The sequence below is a fragment of the Mus caroli genome, unplaced genomic scaffold, assembly GCF_978045245.1.
Source record: "Mus caroli unplaced genomic scaffold, Mus_caroli_1 scaffold_6, whole genome shotgun sequence".
Taxonomy (NCBI): Eukaryota; Metazoa; Chordata; class Mammalia; order Rodentia; family Muridae; genus Mus; species Mus caroli.
The window spans coordinates 42,483,444-42,507,656 of record NW_028227261.1 but is presented as its reverse complement, the minus strand read 5'-3'; the positions used below and the strand labels follow the sequence as shown (position 1 = coordinate 42,507,656).

At 36.5% G+C, this 24,213-nt stretch overlaps 1 protein-coding gene across 1 annotated transcript in view; it reads left to right on the top strand.

Annotated features, from left to right (window-relative positions):
• LOC110288469 (selection and upkeep of intraepithelial T-cells protein 11-like) overlaps positions 1–17,510 on the top strand; it is a 48,844-nt gene extending 31,334 nt beyond the window's left edge. Inside the window, exons 3-7 of the mRNA XM_085838413.1 lie at positions 4,928–5,092; positions 5,824–5,928; positions 8,693–8,815; positions 17,177–17,374; positions 17,473–17,510. Coding sequence (XP_085694539.1) covers positions 4,928–5,092; positions 5,824–5,928; positions 8,693–8,815; positions 17,177–17,374; positions 17,473–17,510 — 629 coding nt within the window. The remainder of the gene's footprint in view (positions 1–4,927; positions 5,093–5,823; positions 5,929–8,692; positions 8,816–17,176; positions 17,375–17,472) is intronic.
• Positions 17,511–24,213: the final 6,703 nt, after the last annotated feature.

Genomic DNA, 24,213 nt, shown 5'->3' with positions numbered 1-24,213 from the left:
ACCCAATCACAAAAGAATTCACATAATATGCACTCACTGATAAGTGGATATTAACCCAGAAACTTAGAATACCCATGATATAATTTGCAAAACACATGAAACTCACGAAGAAGGAAGACCAAAGTGTGGATACTTTGTCCTTCCTTAGAATGGAGAAAAAATACCCATGGAAGAAGTTAGAGAGACAAAGTTTGGGGCTGAGATGAAAGGATGGACCATCCAGACACTGCCCTACCTGGGCATCCATTCCATAATGAACCACCAAATTCAGACATTATTGTATATGCCAGCAAGATTTTGCTGAAAAGACCCTGATATAGCTGTCTCTTGTTAGGCTATGCCAGTGCCTGGCAAATACAGAAACGGATGCTCACAGTCATCTATTGGATGGAACACAGGGCCCCCAAAGGAGGAGCTAGAGAAAGTACCCAAGGAGCTGACAGGATCTGCAACCCTTTAGGTGGAACAACAATATCAACTAACAAGTAACACAGAGCTCGTGTCTCTAGCTGCATATGTAGCAGAAGATGGCCTAGCCGGCCATCATTGGGAAGAGAGGCCCCTTGGTTTTGCAAACTTTATATGCCCCAGTACAGGAGAATACCAGGGCCAAGAAGTAGGAGTTGGTGGGTAGGGGAGAAGGGCGGGGGGGGAGGGGTTAGGGGACTTTGTGGATAGCATTTGAAATGTAAGTGATTTAAATAATAAAAAATTAGAAAGAAAGAGAAAAAATAAATCATAAATAAAAAAATCTGTATGACAAGGACTTCAAAACTTTGAAAAAAAATGGAAGAACACAGAAAATGGAAAGATTAGTACAGTAAAAAATGACCATCTTCCTGAAAGCAGTCTACAGATTCAATGCAATCCCCATCAAAATTCCAACTCGATTCTTCATAGAATTAGAAAGAGCAATTTGCAAATTCATCTGGAATAAAAACAAACCTAAGAGAGTGAAAACTATTCTCAGCAATACAGGAAATTCTGGAATCACCATCCCTGACCTCAACCTGTATTACAGAGGAATCATGATAAAAGCTGCATGGTATTGGTACAGAAACAGGCAGGTAGAACAGTTGAATAGAATTGAGTCCCAGAAATGAATCCATACACTTATAGTCACTTGATCTTTGACAATGGAGCTAAAATCATCCACTGGGGGGGGGGGAGAGCATTTTCAACAAATGGTGCTAGTTAAGCTGTCAGTCAGCATGTAGAAGAATGCAAATAGATCCATTCTTATCTTCTCTCAAGTCCAAGTGGCTCAAGGACCACCACATAAATCCAGATACACTGAAACTAATGGAAAAGAAAGTGGGGAACAGCCTCAAGCACATGGGTACAGGGGAAATTTTCCTGAACAGAACACCAATAGTTTATGCTCTAAGTCCAAGGGTTGACAAATGGGACCTCATAAAATTCCAAAGCTTCTGTAAGGCAAAGGACACTGTCAATAAGACAAAACAGCAACCAACTAACAGGGGGAAAATCTTTACCAATCCTATATCAGATAAAGGACTTTGAACATTTCTTTAGTTTTTCTCATCCATTCCAGATTCCTCTATTGTTAATTCTCTGTTTAGTTCTATACCCCATCTTTTGATTGGATTGTTAGGGGTTTTCTTTGGTATTTAGCTTCTTGGTTTCTTTATATATTTAAATATTAGCCCTCTATCAGATATGGGGTTAGTGAAGGTTTTTTTTTTTCCCAATCCCTAGGCTCCTAATTTGTCCTATTCACTATGTCCTTTACCTTACAGATGCTTTCCAGTTTCATGAGGTCTCATTTACCAATTCTTCTTAGAGTGTGAGCCACTGGAATTCTGTTAGGAAATTTCTCTCTTTGCCAATTAGTTAAAGGCTCTTTCCCACTTACTCTTCTATTAGATTCAGTGTATCTGGTTTTATGAGATCCTTGATCCACTTGGACTTGAGCTTTCTGAAAAGTGAAAAATATGGATCTATTTTCATTTTCTACATACAGAATACCAGTTAGACCATCACCATTAATTGAAGATGCTGTCTTTTTTCCACTGGATCATTTAGCTCCTTTCTCAAAGTTCAAATGCCCATAATTGTGTGGTTTAATTTCTGGGTCTTCAATTCTAATCAATTGATCTACCAGTTATTGCTTTGTAATAAGCTTGAGGTCAGGGATGGTGTTTCACCCAAAATTATTTTATTGTTGAAAATTGTTTTTACTGTACTGGGTTTTTTGTTTATCCAAATGAATTTGTGAATTGCTCTTTTGGTGTCTTTGAAGAATTGTGTTAGAATTTTGATGGGGATTGCATTGAATCTGTAGGTTGTCTTTAGTAGGATGGCCATTTTTACTGTTATTTCTGCAAATCCATTAGCATAGGAAATCTCTCTATTTTCTGAGATCTTAAATTTCTGTCTGGAGAGACTTGAAGTTATTGTCATACAGAGTCTTTACTTGTTTGGTTAGAGTTACCCCCAAGATATTTTATATTATTTGTAGCTATCATAAAGGGTGATGTTTCCCTAATTTCTTTCTCATCCTGTTTATCATTTATATAAAGAAAGGCTACTGGTTTATATGAGTTAATTTTGTAACTGGTCATGTTGCTGAATTTGTTTATCAGTGGAACAAGTTCTCTGGTAGAATTTTTGGGGTTGCTTATGCATACCATCATATCATCTGTGAATAGGGATATTTTCCTTCTTCTTTGTCAATTTATATCCCCTTGATCTCTTTTTGTTTTCTTATTGCTATAGCTAGAGTGTTGACTACTACATTGAATAGATATGCAGAGAATGAGCATCCTTGTCTAGTCCCTAATTTTAAGGGGATTGCCTCAACTATCTCTCCATTTAAGTTGTTATTAACCGTTGGTTTGCAGTGAATTGCTTTTATTATATTTAGGTATGAGCCTTGAATTCCTTATCTCTCCAATACTTTTAACATGGAGAGGTGTTGTATTTTGTGAAATGCTTTTTCAGCATCTAAGAATATGATCATGTGATTTTTTTTCTTTGAGTTTGTTTATATAAAGGATTACATTAATGGATTTTCACATATCGAACAAACCTTACATCCTTGGGATGAAGCCTACTTGATCATAGTGAATGATGGTTTTGATGTTTTCTTGAATTCAGTTTGCAAGAATTTTAGTGAGTATTCTTGCTTCAATATTCATAAGCAAAATGGTTCTGAAGTTCTCTTTTTTGTTGCATCCTTGTGTGGTTTAAACAGCACAACAACTGTGGCTTCATAGAATGAAATTGTAAGTGTTTTTTCTGTTTCTGTTTTATGGAATAGTTTGAGGAATATTGGTATTAGGTCTTCTTTTAAGGTCTACACTAAATCTGTCTGGTCTTGGGCTTTGTTTGGTTGGGAGGTTTTTAATAACTTCTTTTATTTTCTTAGGGACTCTTTTCAGGTTCCTGCTTCTTGGCTAGGAAATTTTCCCAGACGCTAATCTAGTGTTTTTTTCTGGGAAGCTTTGGCTTTGGTCTGCTTTTGTTCTTTTAAAAACAAAACGGGTGTCTTCTCAGGCTAGCCTGATTTTCCCTGCTTTTTACCTGGGCCTTTATACTTTATAAGCTTGAGTTCTACTTTATGTTGTCTGCCATTTGGAGAAGTTTGGGTTGGTTCTTTCTCCATGCCCCATGGCTCCAGAAATAAGATTCAGACTCAAAATTATTTACAAATACCTTGACCATATAACTCTACTATAACTATACCATAACTACAATAACCCAATTATTTGGACCTACTTTCTGCTATGTGGCTAGTTACCTATGCTCAGGTACCATGAGTCTGTCTCCTCACATCTTCCCAGACCAATCATGCAATTCCTGGCTCTATTCCTGAATTATTTCTGCTGCCCAGATGCTACACCTTTTATGTCTGGCCTAATCTATAGGCCACAGGCTTTTTAGCTAACATGTTATGCATCCATACAATGCACAAGATATTCTCTCTACATTGTACTATACATGTAGATAAGGGCTCTTAATTAATGGAACTGGACTCAGAGGACAAACAAGATTAGGAAATTATTAGTCTCAGTATAGGAGAGAATTAAATGAAGGAATAGCAATAATATTTTACCGTATTAGCAAGGACTTGCTAGATGGCTAAGAAAGAAAGCCTTTCAACCTTAGTCCAATACTTAGGACTCATATGATCAAAGGAGAAAACCTGATATTAATATTGTGGGTTATATTCTATGGCAATGAGACACTTAGCACAGCTAAGTTAATAGAGAAAAGCAGAAAATAAATTTAACCTATGCGGCTACTCAGGGAAGAAAAATAATGAATCCAGTCACTCCCACAAGGTGCTAGATCTGTGTAAAATATCTATTTGGGGGAGATAAGTTCCTCCTTGAATTTGAGCCTTTTCATTCTCTGAGTATGATATCATTGGGAAAATCCTCATTTCTTTGGGAGTGCATTGTTGCAATAGTCTAATAGTCGGATTAAGGACCACACATGTGTCTAGAATATCAGCCAATTTAGGAGATTAAAGTGATTGGCTTTCTTCACAGCTGCCCAAATTTCCATCTTCCCGGTGTTGTGGCAAGAGGCCCTAGACTCCCTGAGTCTTTAATTTCCATTCTTCAGATTCCTAGATAATCCAAGTTTCAAATAATAACCAGCTATCAAGATGGGCAGAAAAGAACAATTGTAGGTGGGACAGGTGCAAGATATATCCTTTGAAAGCATTTCCCCAGTTACCTACTTTATCCAACCAACTTCACTTCCTAACATTTTTCCAATTTCAAAAAATGCCATCAAATTATGAGTTTATCAATAGGTTAATCCACTGACAAGTCAGAGGTTTTGTGGTTCAAACCTTTCAATAGTTGGATCTGGGGACTTAGCCTGTAATTTGAATCTTTTCTAGGATATATATATCCAATTCATAACACCAGGTTTTTTTCCTTCTTTCTTTCAGATGTCCTATTCAAACCACAGTATATGTCATTGATGTCAAAAAATCTTTTATGTCTTGGAATATATTTAATCTTTATACTTTTTCTTAATTTTCTCAAAAGAATACGTTTTTGTCTCAAAAAAAGACTTGTTTATTTCAGAAAACTAATGATTAAAATCAAGAAAGGTAAAGAGGTCTGAAACCATATATTCTTGAAACAGAATATTCAGATGTGATGCATACAAAATTGTGTAACCCTGAACTTTAGTGTATCTCAATACTCTATCAAAGGAAGCCTCAAAATCTTAAGAGATCCTCAAGTTATGATACTACCCTCCCTTCCCACCTTGTATAGTTCTTCAGGGGTAGGGTACAGCTGTTATTGATATTCCCTTCAAAGTCTCAGAATTCTTTCAGAGGATTCCTTACAGGGTGAAAGAAAGATAGTATAACTGCTGACATCTTGGTTTCCAAAGCAGTTTCTTCCTGAAAAGAAAGCCCTTCTCTGTGGCTCCTACAATCTTTAGGCACTTAAGAATGGAGACAAGGCTCCCACAAGGGTACAAGGTCTCACATCATCCAAATTATATTTTCATGCTGATTATGTGCTATGCAGTTGTAAAAAAAAGGGGGAAAATATTTATTATGAGATATTTTCTTTAAGTCTGTTCCATCTTCAGTCTAAATGGCCATAATCTTAGCTTCACTAAATTCTAAGTTCTATCTTTTCTAGATGTTCCTAGCCAAAACCCTAAAAATTTTGCTTGTGAGGCTTTATCCCTGATATAACTTAAACAAATGGATATAGCACCACAACTTTCGAGACAATACCTGTATTCAACATTTCTCTTGCTGTACCAATGCATTCCCGAGGACTTAACTTCCTAACTTTTTCTACTGGCTTTTTTTTTTTTCAGTTTGGAGTTATAAAACAAGATCTTGTTGTCCACTTATCTGGGAGTTCCTAGAGATAGTTTTGTTTATTGCCTTCCTCCCTCTCTACTTGAAGTTCAGGATTAAAGGTAAGTGGAACTTGAGTGGGATCTGGCATTTCCCCTCTCCTTTGTCTTCTGTTTTCTCATCCTGAAACTATTATCCTGAAACTCATTGCCTTTGAAATAACAGTAGCAGTCATGGTTTCAGTAACATTCCCATGACTTCACATGTTGTCCTTGAAATTACATGTTTTTCAAAGTTTTAGTCTTCTATCATGGCTGCTTTTGTACTCATAGTTAGTTTCCTGTAAAAGAATGAAACAATTTGTTTCTCCAGGTCTAGTCTTCATCTAATCCCTTTACTACAGACAGTCTTTTATAATGCGTAACTTTCTAATGTCACCTATTATTTACACTAAACTCATAATGTATAAACATTAAAATACCTTTGGTTTATACATTCCTTTTGAAAATTAATGAGAAAAAAGTATAAATTTTCTCATTTGATTTTTCATTTTCATTTTCCAATACCACTAAAAGTTAATATTTGATCTTCTTGAGTATATATGTATAGACTCTTTGAAAGTATGGTCAGGTTACAGCATACACTGTGTACAATATAATATCTGAGGATTTAGAAATAGCTTTCATTTCATTATGGATAATAGGAAGTATTTTATTAAAAAGAAACTGTCAAAGAAAATCAAAAGATCTAGTTATTATCCTAAAGAGTTTGCATTTATCCATAAGACAAAGTTTATCATCTGTTAGATACAGATATGTCCCTTTTAACATATATTTCAGAGTGACTGTCAATGAAACTCATGCAAATCATTAAAATCAGCCTCAAATCTCAAATAAATGAACTTAAAGGAGATAGAAAAATAGCAACATTGTATAAAGATATGGAAATTTTAATTGACTTCCAGTACTATGGAATATACTAAATACCCTAACCCAGTCTTTCTGATTACAATATATCTTTCTATCCATGTAACATTTTTTACAGCTATGTAATTTTAACATTATTTTGGCCACCAAGAAAGCAAGAATAATATTTTAAGAAAAAGAAAATATAAGTGTATATGGATCCTTTCTCTCCCATCTTCCCTTTTCCCTCCATTTTTATGTTTCTGTTAGAATAATGATATCCTGATTTTAAAGTTTATATCAGGATTAAATGGGCTATTTCTAATTGTAAAAACCCTTTTAAGGAAGATTCTAACAGAAGTATACACATTCATCTGGGGAGCCCAAAGTAGCAAACACTGAAATAATGTATGAAAAATTATTAAGTAATATTGTACATTTCATGGAATACTATGAAGAATAGAATTTAGAGACTGAGGAGATGGTTTGTGGAATTAAGAGCACTTGCTGCTCTTCCAGAGGATCTGGATTCTGTACCAGATCCTATATGGCATCTCACAACTCACTATATCTGCAATTTTAGTGGTTCTGCAGAACTCTTCTGGCTGCTAACTCATGTACATAAAATAAAAATTAAGTACATTTTTTTCAAAAGGAAAATAATTTAGAAATTATTCTCCCTTATCAACATTGAAGCTATTAACTGGTTTGAAAATTGAAGACAAAGACAATTGATGGAATTTCCCATTGGATATTGAGGTTCTGTTGTCAAATAGGCTTAGATTTTAAAATTATCAACCATGGTCTGAACTTATTGTATATATTAAACATATGAAATATATATTTTGTATTTAAAAATGAAAGAATAGGCTTAAAATACTAACAGAGAATGAAATGTATAATTAAAATATAAGAATTCTTTTAAAAGCCCAAGTAGAATTTCTATATACATTTGATTATACTTATTGAAATTGAAAAAAATAACCCAGTGCAAACATTAAATAGGAAGTCAGATATAATGAAAAACTGGACTTCAGATACCTGGTAAAATGCAGTGTGTATGTACATAGCTACCACTTATGGCATGAACCCAAGTTATGTGTCTGTCAGCCCTCATAAGAGAAGTTCCTATTTTTAGTAGATGACAATACAGATATCAAGGTGCAGAACATAAAAAGACATATGAATGGTCATTCCTAAGCAGGATATTTATAGCATACTTCCTCCCAAGTCTCATGGATCATTGCTGAAGAGGAGAAATAAAGGTTGTAAGAGTCATAGGTGGTGGATGACTATAAGGAGTCTGTTTTCTGTACACAGCAGGGCAGGTACATATATGAACTCATACCAATTGAGACAACATACACATGACTGTGAAGATTTGGGCTAGGTAAAATCCCATCATGGAGAGGTAGGTTGAGGATGAAGTTGCACCCCTATCTATGGAGGTATTAGAATTTGATAACTGCTGGGAGAAGGAAAGTCAGTTTTCTTTAAAGCTGTGGCTTCTGGTGTGTTGACTGCCTTTCAGTAAAGAACAAACATTCATTGTTACATGGGCTGTTCTTGGTGTGTGTGCTTGTAGTGTGTATACAGGTATGCTCATTGGACCCATGTATTTCCTCAGTACTCATTGTGAAACATCTTGTTTTAGTAGCTCTTGAACCAGAGAATAAAAATAAACAAGAGAATAATTTCAGATACTGCTGAATAAATGATTAAATGTAAAATCTTATCATTTTCACATATATCTCATATCAAGTTACAAAAACCCTTGGAATCACTCAAATTGTAAAATTTTGTCATAAAACCTTGGATAGGTAGCCTAAACTCTGCCCATAAAGGAAGGCTACTTAAATCCTTCTTTTACTCTTACTTGTGGACTAGGGTCCTGTGAGCTGGTTTCTTAACATATGCATATTTTCCTGTATCTATTTTACTTATTTTAAAATATGTCTATTATTTCTTTCTTTGTCCCCAGCTTTTACTTTGGATGAGGCACACATATTGTATAATAATTGGCTGTGGAAAGTATGTATAACCTTGATTGTAATGATGATACTTTTCACTGGGCTCATTTTATTTCTACTTTGGACCCTGAACCGTAAGTGAAGGTGGGGGTGGTAACTCCAAGGATCTCCATGAAACTCTAAGTCTCCTATATTTCTACCTGAATCCCTATGAATCTAATAATCTCCAATGAATCTTCACTTGGTGCAATTGGAGCAAAATAGAGGCTTGGGTTATAGGTTGTTGGTCTCTCTCTCTCTCTCTCTCTCTCTCTCTCTCTCTCTCTCTCTCCTCCATAAGCAGATTGAGGGGCATTTTAGTATTCATACTGTCTTTGCTAGGTATTCATAAATTTAGCATGTATGCTGGCTGTGGTGGACTACCTTTACTGGATTAGTTGAAATGGGAAGATCTAACTTACCTGAAACCTTCCTCATGGGGCACACTGCTGCTCCTCCTTTAAGTACTTTCTGAAGTGTTATCCTTAACTACAGGAATCCTATCAGGCTCCTCCACCACAGTTCTAGCTAGACACTGTTGAGCTTTGCCTCTTGAGAAAGTCTAATTTCACATTTTTAATTTTGAATTTTTACTGAATGCTGTTTTAAGAAAAGGGTTTTTTTTTCCTGTAACTTACCAAGACAAAGATAAGCTGAGTTAAGCTACATGGATTTTCATTTTTCCAAATACTTTCTCTAACAGGCCTTGAATGGTTACAATAACATTCAATAACGCATTTTAGAAAATATCTCCAGGACCACCCAGAGGGAAAATACACCCTGAAAGCTATTTAAACCTATTAAAATAGAGATAAACTGGATTTTCTTCTTTGGAATATTAATTTTATTAATAAAAGAATTTAAACACAGACATGAAGGGAAAGTGTGTTGCAATTTTATTAGTTTACGGTAAAAACAACAGGGCCTGCAAACTGTAAATCTTGGCATCTGCTAGCAGGGGAGATTGAGAAGAACAAGAAATACAGCCATGACTTTTGCCATGGAAACTTACAAGCACTCACATCTAGAGGGAAGACTTGTTGGGGTTAGTGAAGAATTTTTTCCCAGTTCTCTGTCCTAGCATTCCTCTACACAGGGGAGGAGAGGCCCTTGGCAGGACCAAGGGCCTCTCCTCCCATAGATGTCCAACAAAGCTATCCTCTGCTACATATGTGGCTGGAACCATGGGTCCCTCCCTATGTACTTTTTGGTTGGTGGTTTAGTCCCTGGAAGCTCTGGGGAGTCTGCTGGGTTGATATTGCTGTTCTTCCTATGGGGTTGCAAACCCCTTTGGCTCCTGTCTTAGTCAGGGTTTCTATTACTGCATAAACATCATGATCAAGAAGCAAGTTGGGGAGGAAAGGGTTTATTCAGCTTATACTTCCATACTGCTGTTCATCATCAAGGAAGTCAGGTCTAGAACTCAAGCAGGTCAGGAAGCAGGAGCTGATGCAGAGGCCATTGGGGGATGTTCTTTACTGGATTGCTTCCCCTGGCTTGCTCAGCCTGCTCTCTTATAGAACCAACACTACCAGCCCAGAGATGGCACCAACCACAAGGGGATCTCCCCCCTTGATCACTCATTGAGAAAATGCCTTACAGCTGGATATCGTGGAGACATTTCCCTAACTGAAGTGCCTTTCTCTGTGATAACTCCAGCCTGTGTCAAGTTGACACAAATCTAGCCAGTACAGCTTCTTAAGTCCTTTCTCTAACTCCTCCATTGGGGACACTGTGCTAAGTCCAAAGTTGTCTGTGAGCTTCTGCCTCTGTATTTGTCAGGCTCTGGCAGAGCCTCTCAGGAGACCTCTATATCAGACTCCTTTCAGCAAGCATTTCTTGGCATCAGCAATAATGTCTGGCTTTGGTGTCTGTATATGCGATGGATTCCCAGGTGGGGCAGTCTCTGGATGGCCTTTCCTTCAGTTTATGCTCCACACTTTGTCCCCATATTTCCTTTAGACAGGAATTTCACACATTTATATACTGTTGCTTGTGTTATGCTCTACATAAAATTGGATACTTAAATTATTGTTTGACTTAAAAAAAATCACCTAGCAACTCTAGTTAAGAACAGCTATTGTGTAAGTTAAATACACATGTACACCTAGTAAAATGGCTGCTAGAGGTAGTTGATACTATTTGCAAAATTGTATGTCAAATGTCTCAAAACATAGATTATGTAGGGTAAAAACATTAATATGTCAATATAAAACCTGAATTCATTTTCTGTGTATAAAAACTGACTATCTTAAAAATAACGTGCTTGTATAAATATTTGAAAAATTTGGCTTAAACAAGGTGTTACCTTTCATTCAGATATATTTTTTTGTTATTGTCAGTTTCACTGCTTAAGACACTGTTTCAGGAAGTCAAGGCGTGACATCCTTGATCATTTTCCCAGTTCTGGATCTGTAAGATTGTGTAAATAAGTCCTTTTTAAAATTTTTAATATTTTTATTACATATTTTCCTCAATTACATTTCCAATGCTATCCCAAAAGTCCCCCATACCCTCCCCCCCACTTAACCTGGAAGAATGACTCGATGTTCAGAACATTCTTGCTTCAGGGAACAGCCCTGCTCTTGTGACTTTATTTGGGGAATGAACTAGGAGGCTTTGCTGCTCCTAGGACCCCAGGACTGGGGAAAAACAATGACTATTTTTTTTTTCAGTTTTCCATGAGTAACTTGTGCAAAAACTTAAGTCAATAAAAGTCATGAAGATGCTATATGAAAACAGATGTACCAGACCTTAATGCTGTCAGTTAGGGAGCCAAAGTGAGAGTTTGGATAAGGGTTTATCTATCTTGTTGATTTTTTTCAAAGAACCAACACTTTCTTTCATTGATTTTTTTTCTCTTTTATTGAATTCAGCCCTCAGTTTGATTATTTCTTGCCATCTTCTTTTTATTCTAGAGTTTTCAGTTGTACAGTTAAGTTTCTAGCATGAGATCTCTGCATATTTTATATAAGCACTTAATACTATGAACTTTCCTCAGCAAGACTTTCCTTGTGTCCCAAAAGCTTGGGTGTGATGTATATTCATTTTCATTGATTCTAGAAAGTCCTTAACTTTTTTATTTCTGTTTTGACACAGTTTTCATTCGGTAGAAAGTTGCTTAGTTTCCTTGCAATATTAGACTTTCTGTTGTTTCTCTTCTTGTGAACAACTAGTGTTAATTGTGGTTGTCTGATATGATGCAAGTGGATATTTCAATCTTATCTATTTAGGCATACTTTGTGAGCAAGTATATGGAAAAATTTGGAGAAATTTCCATGAGGTGCTAAGAAGAAAATATATTTGTTGGGGTTGAAGAATTTCCACAAAACCATACAAACACTTATCTCAGTTATGTAAGAGTAGTTTATTGAATGTACATACACCCCAAGAGTGATCAATCAGGACCACAAAAAAAGGACTCAGGAGCCTAACTGTGGTTCCAGTCTTTTCTTAGGGCCATCTTTTTAAAGTAAAAAACAGGTTCATAAGTTCAGAAGGTAAGGATAGTGGCAGTACTACATTTTGGGTAAGTGAACAAAGTATTATCAGCTGAATTTTAAGATGATTGGTCCTAAGTGAGTTAAGAGGGGTAACAGACTGCTGGTGAACAGGGGAGTTTCAGAGAATTTAGATAACAGAGCATAAATAATTCAACCATAGTGTTATGGGCATTTCGGGCAATATTTAATTGTCAGCTATGTATAATTACTTCTGGGAAGTGGAGTCTGAGAACAGGAACTTAATTTCACCTTTGAGGCAAATGGAGACTAAATACAAAATAGCTTGATTTATGTTAAAAGGAACAGATTTCAAAAATATTCTTTTTTGTTTGGGTGGAGTGTATTATAGAAATTTGTTAGAGTATTTGATTTACAGCATCTGTGAGCTCCAGAATTTTTATGTTTAGTTTTTTCTGGATGACCTGTTAGTTGGTGGGACTTTGGTATTAAAGCCACCCTCTGTCAATGCAAATTTAAAGCTTTAGTAATCTTTGTTATACGTATTGGTGCCCTTTAATTTGAGATATAAATGTTAAAAGTCTTGTAAAGAGTAGTGATACAAGGAGCATTCCTCAATATAATAAAGATAATTTACATCAAGCCTATAGACAATGTCAAATTAAATGGAAAGAACCTCAAAGCAATTCCAAAAAAAATCAGAAACAAGACAAGGCTATCTACTTTCTCCTTATCTCTTCATCATAGTACTTGAAATGTTAGTTAGATCAATAGCACAACTGAATGAAATCAAGTGGATACGAAGTGGAAAAGTAAAAGAAAAATAAAAGATTCTCTATTTACACATGATACATTCATATACATAAGTGGCCCCAAAAATTTTACCAGAGAACTCTTGCAGCATATAAACACACCCATCAATGTGGCTGGAGACAAAATTAACTAAAAAAATATTAGTAGCCCTCCTATATACAAATAACAAAGGGACTGAGAAGGTAACCATGGAAACAAAACTCTTCATAATAGCCACAAATAATTCAGAATATCTTGGGTTAACTCTAACCAAGCAAGTGAAAGACGTATATGAGTAAAACTTCCTTTGAAAAGAGAAATTGAAAAGTATATTAGAAGATGAAACAATCTCCCATGTTCAAGGATCAGTAAGATCAAAGCAGTAAAAATGGCCATCCCTCCAAAAGCAATCTATGAATTTAATGTAAGCACCATCAAAATTCTAACACGATTCTTTATAGACCTTGAAAGAACAATACTTCTCTGTTAGAAACCGGCCCACAGCTCACATGAACTGGGTTTCACCTGAGAGGCAAACAGGGGCTGAAAAGAGAGGGGAACTAGGCAGACAAGAGAGAAATGGAGCCAAGACAAGGTTCCTGATCAAGGCTCAATTCATTCTTGGAGCCCAGCTGCAGGTGACCACGTGCAGGATAGGGTGTAGTCTCAGGAATAGCTGGATGGCCTCCCAACAGGTAACAGTATCTTGAAGAGGAACAGCAGCAGTGGCTGAACAATAAAGTGATCTAGGAAGGCAGGCTCCACCCTAGGTAATCTCCTTAGTGGCAGCAAAGGCTAGGGGTAGGTTACACTTCTCTTTGTATGGAAACAAACAAACAAAAACTTGGGATACCTAAAAACAATTTTGTACAATAAAAGAACTTCTAGTGGTATCACCATCTCTGATTTGAAGCTGTACTACAAAGTGACAGTAATAAAAATTCCATGATATTGGCATAAAAGCAGACAGGTTGATCAATGTTAAAAAAAAATTAAAGACACAGTCATAAAGTCACACAAATGTGGAGAACTGTTTTTTGATAAAGGAAGTAATATTGTACAATTAGAAAATAGTGAAACATCTTCAACAAATGGTGCCTGTCTGATTGGATGTCTTCATGTAGAAAAAATGTAAATAGATCACTCTTGACAAAAAGAAATTCCACATTGATCAAAAACAGAAACAGAAGAAATAGGCTACTCATAGTGGATGTGGTTAATAGAATAAATAAATTTCTGAGGGCCTAAACATATCAGTAACACTTATTAAGAGACTTCATAGCACGAAGATTTTTTTCCACAGGCTTTTTTGCCTATAATAAGATGATCTTTTTTTTTTTTTTTCAGTTTGTTTGCATGGGGGATTATATTGACTGATTTTTGTATGTTGAACTATCCCTTTATCTCTAGGAGGAAACCTACTTGATCATAGTAAATGATATTTTTAATTTGTTCTTGGATTTAGTTTGCAAATATTTTATTAAATATTTTTACAACTGTTCAGAGTTGATTAAAGGAACTTGTCTTAAGTCTTGCCATTTTGACTTTAGATTCGATTTTACTTAAACTGACCAACTCCCTCTAAGCAACAACAGTTCTCCAAACATAACTGTTGCTAACTCCCTCTCTAAGCAGCAATAGCTCTCCCAATCATGATGCCTATTCCTAACAACAAAAAGAATAAATGAACATGATTGGTTTGCCAAAGCCACTTATATTCAGTGTCAGTTGACAATGATGAAAACACTTGGGAAAGTCTATAATCCCTTTGCTCTGATTGGGAAAATTAGAACTGTAACTTGGAAAAGATGCTTGCAATTTTTATGCTTATAATCCCTGCACCAGGCCTTTCTCAGGGCTGCCAGATGAAGCAAGGCTCCAAATTCTTATATGAAGGACACGATCCATCATTATTTATGTGGTGAGAATAATAAAGGAATTTGCTGTTTCATGAGCTCACTGATGATGTTTCACCCCTCCCTTGTGATACGCAATGGAGACAGTGTAGAATATCTTTTTCACAAGGGAAACTGGTCTGTAGTTCTCTTTGTTGCATCTTTGTGACATTTAGATAGGATATCAGTGTGACTGTGCCCTCTTAAAATTAATTTGGCAATGTTCCTTCTGTTTCTGTTTTGCAAAATAGTTTAAGGAGTATTGGTATTAGCTCTTCTTTGAAAGTTGGATAGAGCTCTACACTAAAATCATCTTGCCTTGGGCTGTTTTGGTGGGGAGACTTTTAATACTGTTTCTATTACCTTAAAGGTTGCAGTTATATTTAAATTGTTTATCTGATCTTGATTTAATTTAGGTAAGTGGGTTCTATCAGGAAAATTATCTATTTCATTTAGATTTTTCAATTTTGTGGAGTTGAGGTTTGTTTTTTGTTTTGTTTTGTTTCTGTTTTTTCTGTTGTTTTTTTTTGTTTTGTTGTGTTTTGTTTTTGTTTTGGGGGTTTTTTTTGGTTTTTTGTGGGGGGGTTGTTTTTTTTATTTTTTGGTTTTGTTGTTTTGTTTTGTTTTGTTTGGTTTGGTTTGGTTTGGTTTGGTTTGGAGTTGAAGTTTTTCATGTATGACCTAAAGATTCTTTGGATTTCTGTTGTTAATTTTAATTTCTGGTTTTGTTAATTTGGATCCCCTTGGGAAGAGATAATAGAACAGATTTTTAGGAGCAGATAGGAATGTGAATAGGAGGGATAAGGTGATAGGGAGGGATGGAGAAAGGGAGGTAGAGACAGAGAACTGTGAAAGATGAGTGGATGACTCGAATTGGCATTTGGAAGCAGTGTATAAACTTAGTTCAGTAGAAACTTCAGGATTCTATGACGGTCACCCTAAAGAGGACTCCTAGTAATGGAGGATATAGAACATTAACCAGGCAGGCATTTAGCGGTGGGAGTATACCAATGCAACAAAACCTACTATCTATCATGAGTGATAGGTATACTCAGGTAATAAAGGTGTAAAATGTGTGCAAATGGCCAAGAAATTACTGGTATAATTTGAGGATTATGAGAGGAGAAGAAGCCTATGTAATACACTGCCCAGGTAGCCAGGATCTAGAAGGTAGATAGATACCCTATAGACCTAGGATAGAAAAAAATCAATAAACTGATTCCTAATTGTATCCACTCCTATACACATAGATTAGCATCTAGCCTACTTGTCATCAGAGAGACTTCCTCTGACAGCTGCTGGGCGCATAAATTGAGACCCACAGCCAAATGGTAGGTAGTTATAATGTCTATGTAGGAGATCTCAATCATATTCCTCACCTTTGGAGATCATGTACGCCTGCAGAAAGAGGGAGGGAGAATTTTAGGAGCCAAAGGTATTGAGGATACCACAGGATCACAGTTCACACAATTAACTAACATGGCTCCTAGAGACTGACAGAGACTGAAGTGGCAAACATAGGGCCTGTAAGGGTCTTTACTATGTCCTCTGCTTATGTAATATTGTTTTGGTGAAACTCCTAGCAGTGGGAAGGGGTATCTCTGACTCTTTCATTTGCTCTTGGGATGCTTTTGTTCCTAGCGGGTTGTCTTGTTAAACCTTGATATGAATGGTTTTTTCCATGTTTCATTGATATTTATGGGAGGTCTACTTTTTCTGAAAGGAATGGAGGATGAGTGGATGTGGAGGAGAATGGAAGTGGAGGTGGGAACTGGCAGGAAAAGAAGAAGAGGAAAACTGTAGTCAAGATATATTGTATGAGAGAATAAATAAAAAGAAACTTCACAGTTAATGATCATTTAGAAAAAAATGAACTGTCCCAGTCACTTTTGCCTTAAATAAGCTATAAAGCTATTCTGAAGATCTCATTTCTAAATTCAGAAGTTAAGATGGTGAGGCCAGCCATATTAAGAGATCTGAAAGCCTTATACATTCACATAACAGCACACAGGGATCTCATGGCTTTAATAATATAGAGTCCTGTGTATATACACCCAACAATTGAGATAAAATATCTGTATCTGCCAAGACTTACATATTCCAAACTATGTCAAATTCGTCCTTTAAGTCTAATGATTTTCTAGCACTGTGGTTCTTGAGTATCTCATTGTAGATAAGGACCTTTCTTTTAACATTAGTATGACAATTGTGAACAACAAGTTGCAGTGAGTGTGTGTGTGTGTGTGTGTGTGTGTGTGTGTGTGTGTGTGTGTGTTGATGTGTTAGATAATAAAATGCTTTCTTTCAGGTTGTGGTAAGATGCCCTGCTTACCTTCCATGAATATAGATATTTCTACACACGACGCTGAGCAAAACAGTTCTAAATCTGCTAAGTTCCAAGAAAATTATGATGTGGACAGCCAAATGTCCCTAGAAACTTATGAAGAAACAACATTTAATCAGGATCAAGAACGTTGTGAAGAGGATATTTTTGACCCTCTTCTGCTCTCAAGTTCAGATGCCCTAGGAACTTGTGAAGATAAAAAACTTAGTCAGCATCAGGAAAGTTTTGAAGAGGATTGAGGCTCTTCAATCTTCTTCAGACTTTAAGATTGAATTGTACTCTCAACTTGGAAACTTGACAGAGTAAAGAAAGACAGAAAAGGATAATGTTTTGAACTTTAAAATTTATATGTATAAACATATAATCAAGGGGGTATTCTGATTAAATTTTGTTCTGTCTAAAAAGTATAGATTTTTAAAAATACATTTTTAATAAAATAGAATTATACTGCATCCCCTCTTCTCTTTCCTCCCTCAAGCTCCTTCCAGGTACATGTTGCACTGTTTTTATTGTTTGTGTCTATATAGTTTCAGGGCAAAACAATATATAGATTTTGATTCCTAGAAGTATCCACATGGCCTGTGATGCATACCTTCCTCCATACCTTAAATTCAGTAAGGATTTAAATAATGTGGATTTTTAAAAAAATGATTTCTTGACAATTTTTCCTCAAGCCTGAACATGGGATTTAAATTTAAAGAAAGCATATTGAAAGCAATAAAAGCATCATTACAAAACTTTAGGGTAAAGTGTTTTGAAACAACAAAAAATAAACTTTTGTATAAACTCAGTGGTTATCAGCAAAAGAAAATATTTTACTAGCTATTGAAAATTTCTAGCCCTGCACCATCTTCAGCCCAATTTCAGTGGAGGGCCCTAAGGTCCCAAGAGAACTCTCCACACTGCAGACAACCTAGCACACCTGGGACCTTGAGATCACTAGTGAGTGGAATGCAACAACAGTTCAAAAAAACCCAGAGGGTCTTGTGCTAGCAGGAACAGGGACAAAGGAAACTTGCCTAACCAGTGGCTGGAGTTCCTTCTGGTAGATGCCACCCCTGCACCATCATGGGCGCGATCTCAGCTGAGGGCCCCAAGGTCCCCAGAGGACTCTCCATACTGAGGGTATCCTATCACACCAGGGATCTTGAGGTCAAAGACAGGCCCTAGCACACTCAGCATCTTGAGATCACTGAGACCAGTATACACAGGAGAGCACATGGGTAGCAGAAGCAACAGAGCTTCTTGGACAGAGTCCCTTCAGGTCTTCATCCTCAGCCAGGAGACCATGCTGAGACCTAGATCCCTGAACACCTTCCCTGCCAGAGTAGAGTCAGCCTCCAGGAAGGGCTCTGACCCCAGGAATCAGGAGGTAGATCTAAACTCCAGACTTCTGTGCACCTTCCCTGCAAAAAAAGAGCTTGCCTGCAGAGAGTGTTCTGACAACTGGGAGACAGGGGAGAGTTGGTCTCCAAGAAATGCTGACAGAGGCTAAAGAATCACGGGAGGATAAGCTCCAGCCAGAGACAGCTAGAACATCTAACACCAGAGATTACAAGATGACAAAAGGCAAATGTAAGAATCTTACTTACAGAAACCAAGACCACTTGCCATCATAAGAACCCAGTATGCCCATCACAGCAAGTCCTGGATACCCCAACACACACAAAAAAGCAAGATTAAGATCTAAAATCATATCTCATAATGCTGGTAGAGGATTTTAAGAAGGGCATTTATAACTCACTTAAAGAAATACAGGAGAACACTGCTAAACAGGTAGAAGCCCTTACAGAGGAAACACAAAAAATCGCTCAAGGAAATAGAGTAAAAACACTGCTAAAGTGCCCAAACCTGCAGGGATAATCAACGGTGACCCAGGGCAGAACAGAGAGAGAGAGTGCTAGGGACAAGAGACACAAAGAATGAGAGCAAGTCAATTTTAGTGCTCAATCTCTGAAAACTTTATTCAGGAGTGGCAATATAAGCATAAGCAAAAGGAGGCTAGAAGAGAGGGGGAAGAGCCAGGGGAGCTCTCTGAAGGTCAGGCAGCAATATTCAGCTTCTGGAACGAATGATAAGAGTGTCCTCCTTAGCCACAAACATTCTTACTGTTATGACCACGTATGTTCTCTCAAAATTGTTTATGTGAGCTAGAAAATATCCACAAGGCCATGGCTGAGGTCATGGCTCCTGGCACTAAACAGGTACAAGAACTTAAAGAGGAAACACAAAAATGCCTTAAAGAATTACAGGAAAACACAACCAAACATGTGATGGAATTGAACAAAACCATCCAAGATCTAAAAATGGAAGTAGGAACAATGAAGAAAACCCAAAGGGAGACAACTCTGGAGATAGAAATCCTAGGAAAAAAATCAGGAACCATATATGCAAGCATCAGCAACAGAATACAAGAGATAGAAGAGAGAATCTCAGGTGCAGAAGAATCCATAGACATGGACACAACAATCAAAGAAAATGCAAAAATGCAAAAAGTTCCTAACCCAAAACATCCAAGAAATCCAGGACACAATGAGAAGACCAAACCTAAGGCTAGTAGGTATAGATGAGAATGAAGATTCAACTTAAAGAGTCAGTAAATATTTTGAACAAAATTATAGAAGAAAACTTCCCTAACCTAAAGAAAGAGATACCCATGAACATACAAGAAGACTACAGGACTCCAAATAGACTAAACCAGAAAAGAAATTCCTCCCAACACATAATAATCAGAACAACAAATGCACTAAATAAAGATAGAATATTAAGAGCAGTAAGGGAAAAAGGTCAAGTAACATATAAAGGCAGAACTATTAGAATTACACAGATTTCTCACCAGAGTCTATGAAAGCCAGAAGATCCTGGACAGATGTTATCCAGACACTAAGAGAACACAAATGGAAGCCCAGGCTACTATACCCAGCAAAAATCTCGATTACCATTGACGGAGAAACCAAGGTATTCCATGACAAAACCAAATTCACACAACACCTTTCCATGAATCTTGTCCTTCAGAGGATAATAATGGGAAAACATCAACACAAGGACAGAAACTACACCCTAGAAAAGGCAAGAAAGTAATCCTTAAAATAACCTAAAATAAGACAGCTGAAAGAACAGAATCCCAAATCTAACAACAAAAATAACAGGAAGCAACAATTACTTTTCCTTAATATCTCTTAATATGAATGGACTCAATTCCCCAATAAAAAGGTATAGACTAACAGACTTGATACATAAGTAGGACCCAACTTTTTGCTGCTTACAATAAACCCAACTCAGGGAAAAAGAAAGGCACTACTACAGGGTAAAAGGCTGGAAAAAAATTTCCAAGCAAATGGTCTGAAGAAACAAACTGGAGTAGTCATTCTAATATCGAATAAAATCGACTTCCAACACAAAGTTAAAAAGACAAGGAGGGGCACTTCATACAGCTAAAAAGTAAAATCTTCCAAGATGAACTCTCAATTCTGAATATCTATGCTCCAAATGAAAGGGCATTCACATTCATTAAAGAGAGTATAGTAAAGCTCAAAGCAAATGTTGCACCTCACACAATAATAGTTAAATAACAACATAAATGATGGAAAGCTGACATTCACGTGAAAACTGAACAATACTCTACTCAATGATACCTTTGTCAAGGAAGAAAGAAACACTCCATTTTCAACAATGGACAGATTCTGGAAACAGAAACTTAACAGGGGCACATTGAAATTAACAGAAGTTATGAAAGAAATGGATTTAAGAGATATCTACAGAACATTTTATCCTAAAGCAAAAGGATATACCTTCTGTGGAGCACCTCATGGCACCTTCTCCAAAATGGAACATATTACTGGGCACAAAACAGGCCTCAACAGATACAAAAATATTGAAATTATCTCATGCATGCTATCAGATTAACATGGACCAAGGCTGATCTTAAATAACAACATAAATGATGGAAAGCTGACATTCACGTGAAAACTGAACAATACTCTACTCAATGATACCTTTGTCAAGGAAGAAATAAAGAAAGAAATTAAAGACTTTTTAGAGTTTGATGAAAATGAAGCCACAACATACCCAAACGAATGGAACACAGTGAAAGCAGTCCTAAGAGGAAAACTCTAGCGCTGAGTGACTCCAAAAAGAAAGTAGAGAGAGCATACACTAGCAGCTTGACAGGACAGCTAAAACCTCTAGAACAAAAGGAAGCAAATTCACCCAAGAAGAGTAGATGGCAGGAAATAATCAAACTCAGGGCTGAAATCAACCAAGTGAAAACAAACAAACAAACTATTCAAAAAAATCAACCAAACCAGGAGATGGTTCTTTGAGAAAATCAACAAGATAGATAAATCCTTAGCCAGATTCACTAGAGGGCACAGGGACAGTATCCTAATTAACAAAATCAGAAATGAACAGGAAGACATAACAACAGAACCTGAGGAAATCCAAAACCCCATCAGATCTTATTACAAAAGGCTATACTCGACAAAACCAGAAAACCTGGATGAAATGGACAAACTTCTAGACAGATACCAGGTATGAAAGTTAAATCAGGATCATATTAATGATCTAAACAATCCCATATCCTCTAAAGAAACAGAAGCAGTCATTAATAGCCTCCCAACCAAAAGAAAAAAAGAAAAAAATTTTAAAAATGCCCAGGACCAGATGGGTTTATTGTAGAACTCTATAAGACCTTCAAAGAATACTTAATTCCAGTTCTCCTCAAAGTATTCCACAAAAATAGAAACACAACCTGCTCTACATAATTCATTCTATGAAGCGACAATTACTCTGATAACTAAACCACATAAAGACCCAACAAATATAGAGAACTTCAGACCAATTTCCCTTATGAATATCGATGCAAAAATACTCAATAAAATCCTGGCAAACCTGATCCAAGAACACATCAAAATGATCATCCATCATGACCAAGTAGGCTTCATACCAGGGATGCAGGGATGGTTTAATATATGGAAATTCATCAATGTAATCCACTATATACACAAACTCAAAGACAAAAACCACATGATCATCTCGTTAGATGTTGAGAAACCATTTGACAAAACTCCATCATCCATTCATGATGAAAGTCTTGGAAAGATCAAGAATTCAAGGCACATACGTAAACATAGTAAAAGCAATATACAGCAAACCAGTAGCCAACATCAAAGTAAATGTAGAGAAGCTAGAAGCAATCCCACTAATATCAGGGACTAGACAAGGCTGCCCACTTTCTCCCTTAACTATTCAATATAGTACATGAAGTTCTAGCCAGAGCAATTGGACAACAAAAGGAGATCAAGGGGATACAAATTGGAAAGGAAGAAGTCAAAACATCACTATTTGCAGATGATATGATAGTATATATAAGTCATCCTAAAAATTCCACCAGAGAACTCCTAAAGCTGATAAATAAAATAAGCTTCAATTAAATAGCTGGGTATAAAATTAATTCAAACAAATCAAGGGCCTTTCTCTACACAAAGGATAAACAGGCTGAGAAAGAAATTAGTGAAACAACACCCTTCACAATAGTTACAAATATTAAAAAGTACCTTGGTGTGATTCTAGCTAAGGAAATGAAAAATCTATATGATAAGAACTTCAAGTCTCTGAAGAAAGAAATCAAAGAAGATCTCAGAAATGGAAAAATCTCCCATGCTCATGGATTGGCAGGATCAATATAGTAAAAATGGCTATCTTGCCAAAAGCAATCTACAGATTCAATGCAATCCCCATCAAAATACCAACTCAATGCTTTACTGAATTAAAAAGGGCAATTTTCAAATTCATCTGAAATAAATAAAAAAAAATCCTAGGATAGCAAAAACTCTTCTCAATGATAAAAAAAAAAAAACCCTCTGGTGGAACCATTATGCCTGGCCTAAAGCTATACTCCAGAGCAATTGTGATAAAAACTGCATGGTATTGATACAGCTACAGACAGGTAGATCAATGGAATAGAATTGAAGACCCAGAAATGAATCCACAGACCTATGGTCACTTGATCTTTGAGAAGGGAGCTAAAAGCATCCAGTGGAAAAAAAAGACAGCATTTTCAACAAATGGTGTTGGTGCAACTGGCAGTTATCATGTAGAAGAATGAGAATTGATCCATTCTTATTTCCTTGTACTGAGGTTAAGTCTACATGGATTTAGAAACTCCACATGAAACCAGAGACACTGAAACTTAGAGAGGAGAAAGTGGGGAAAAGCCTCAAAGATATGGTCACAGGGCAAAAATTCCTGAACAGAACATCAATGGCTTGTGCTGTAAGATTAAGAATTTACAAATGGGACCATATAAAATTGCAAAGCTTCTGTAAGGCAAAAGACATCTTCAATAAGACAAAAAGGCCACCAACAGATTGGGAAAGGATCTTTACCAAACCTAAATCAGATAGGGGACTAATATATATAAAGAACTTAAGAAGATGGATTCCAGAAAATCAAACATCCCCATCAAAAAATTGTGTACAGAGCTAAACAAAGAATTCTCAACTGAGGAATTCAGAATGGCTGAGAAGCACCTGAAAAAAATGTTCATCAGGGAAATGCAAATCAAAACAACCCTGAGGTTTCACTTCACACCAGTCATAATGACTAAGATAAAAAAATTCAGGTGACAGCAGATGCTGGCGAGGATGTAAAGAAAGAGGAACACTCCTCCATTGTTGGTGGGATTGCAAGCTGGTACAACCACTCTGAAAATCAGTCTTGTGTTTCCTCAGAAAATTGGACATAATACTACCTGAAGATCCAGCAATTCTTCTCCTGGGCATATACCCAGAACATGTTCCAACTTGTTATAAGGACACATGCTCCACTATGTTCATAGCAGCTTTATGTATAATAGCCAGAATCTGGAAAGAACCCAGATGTTCCTCAACAGAGGAATGGATACAGAAAATGTGGTACATTTACACAATAGAGTACTACTCAGCAATTAACATCAATGCATTCATTAAATTCTTGGGCAAATGGATGCATCTGGAGGATAT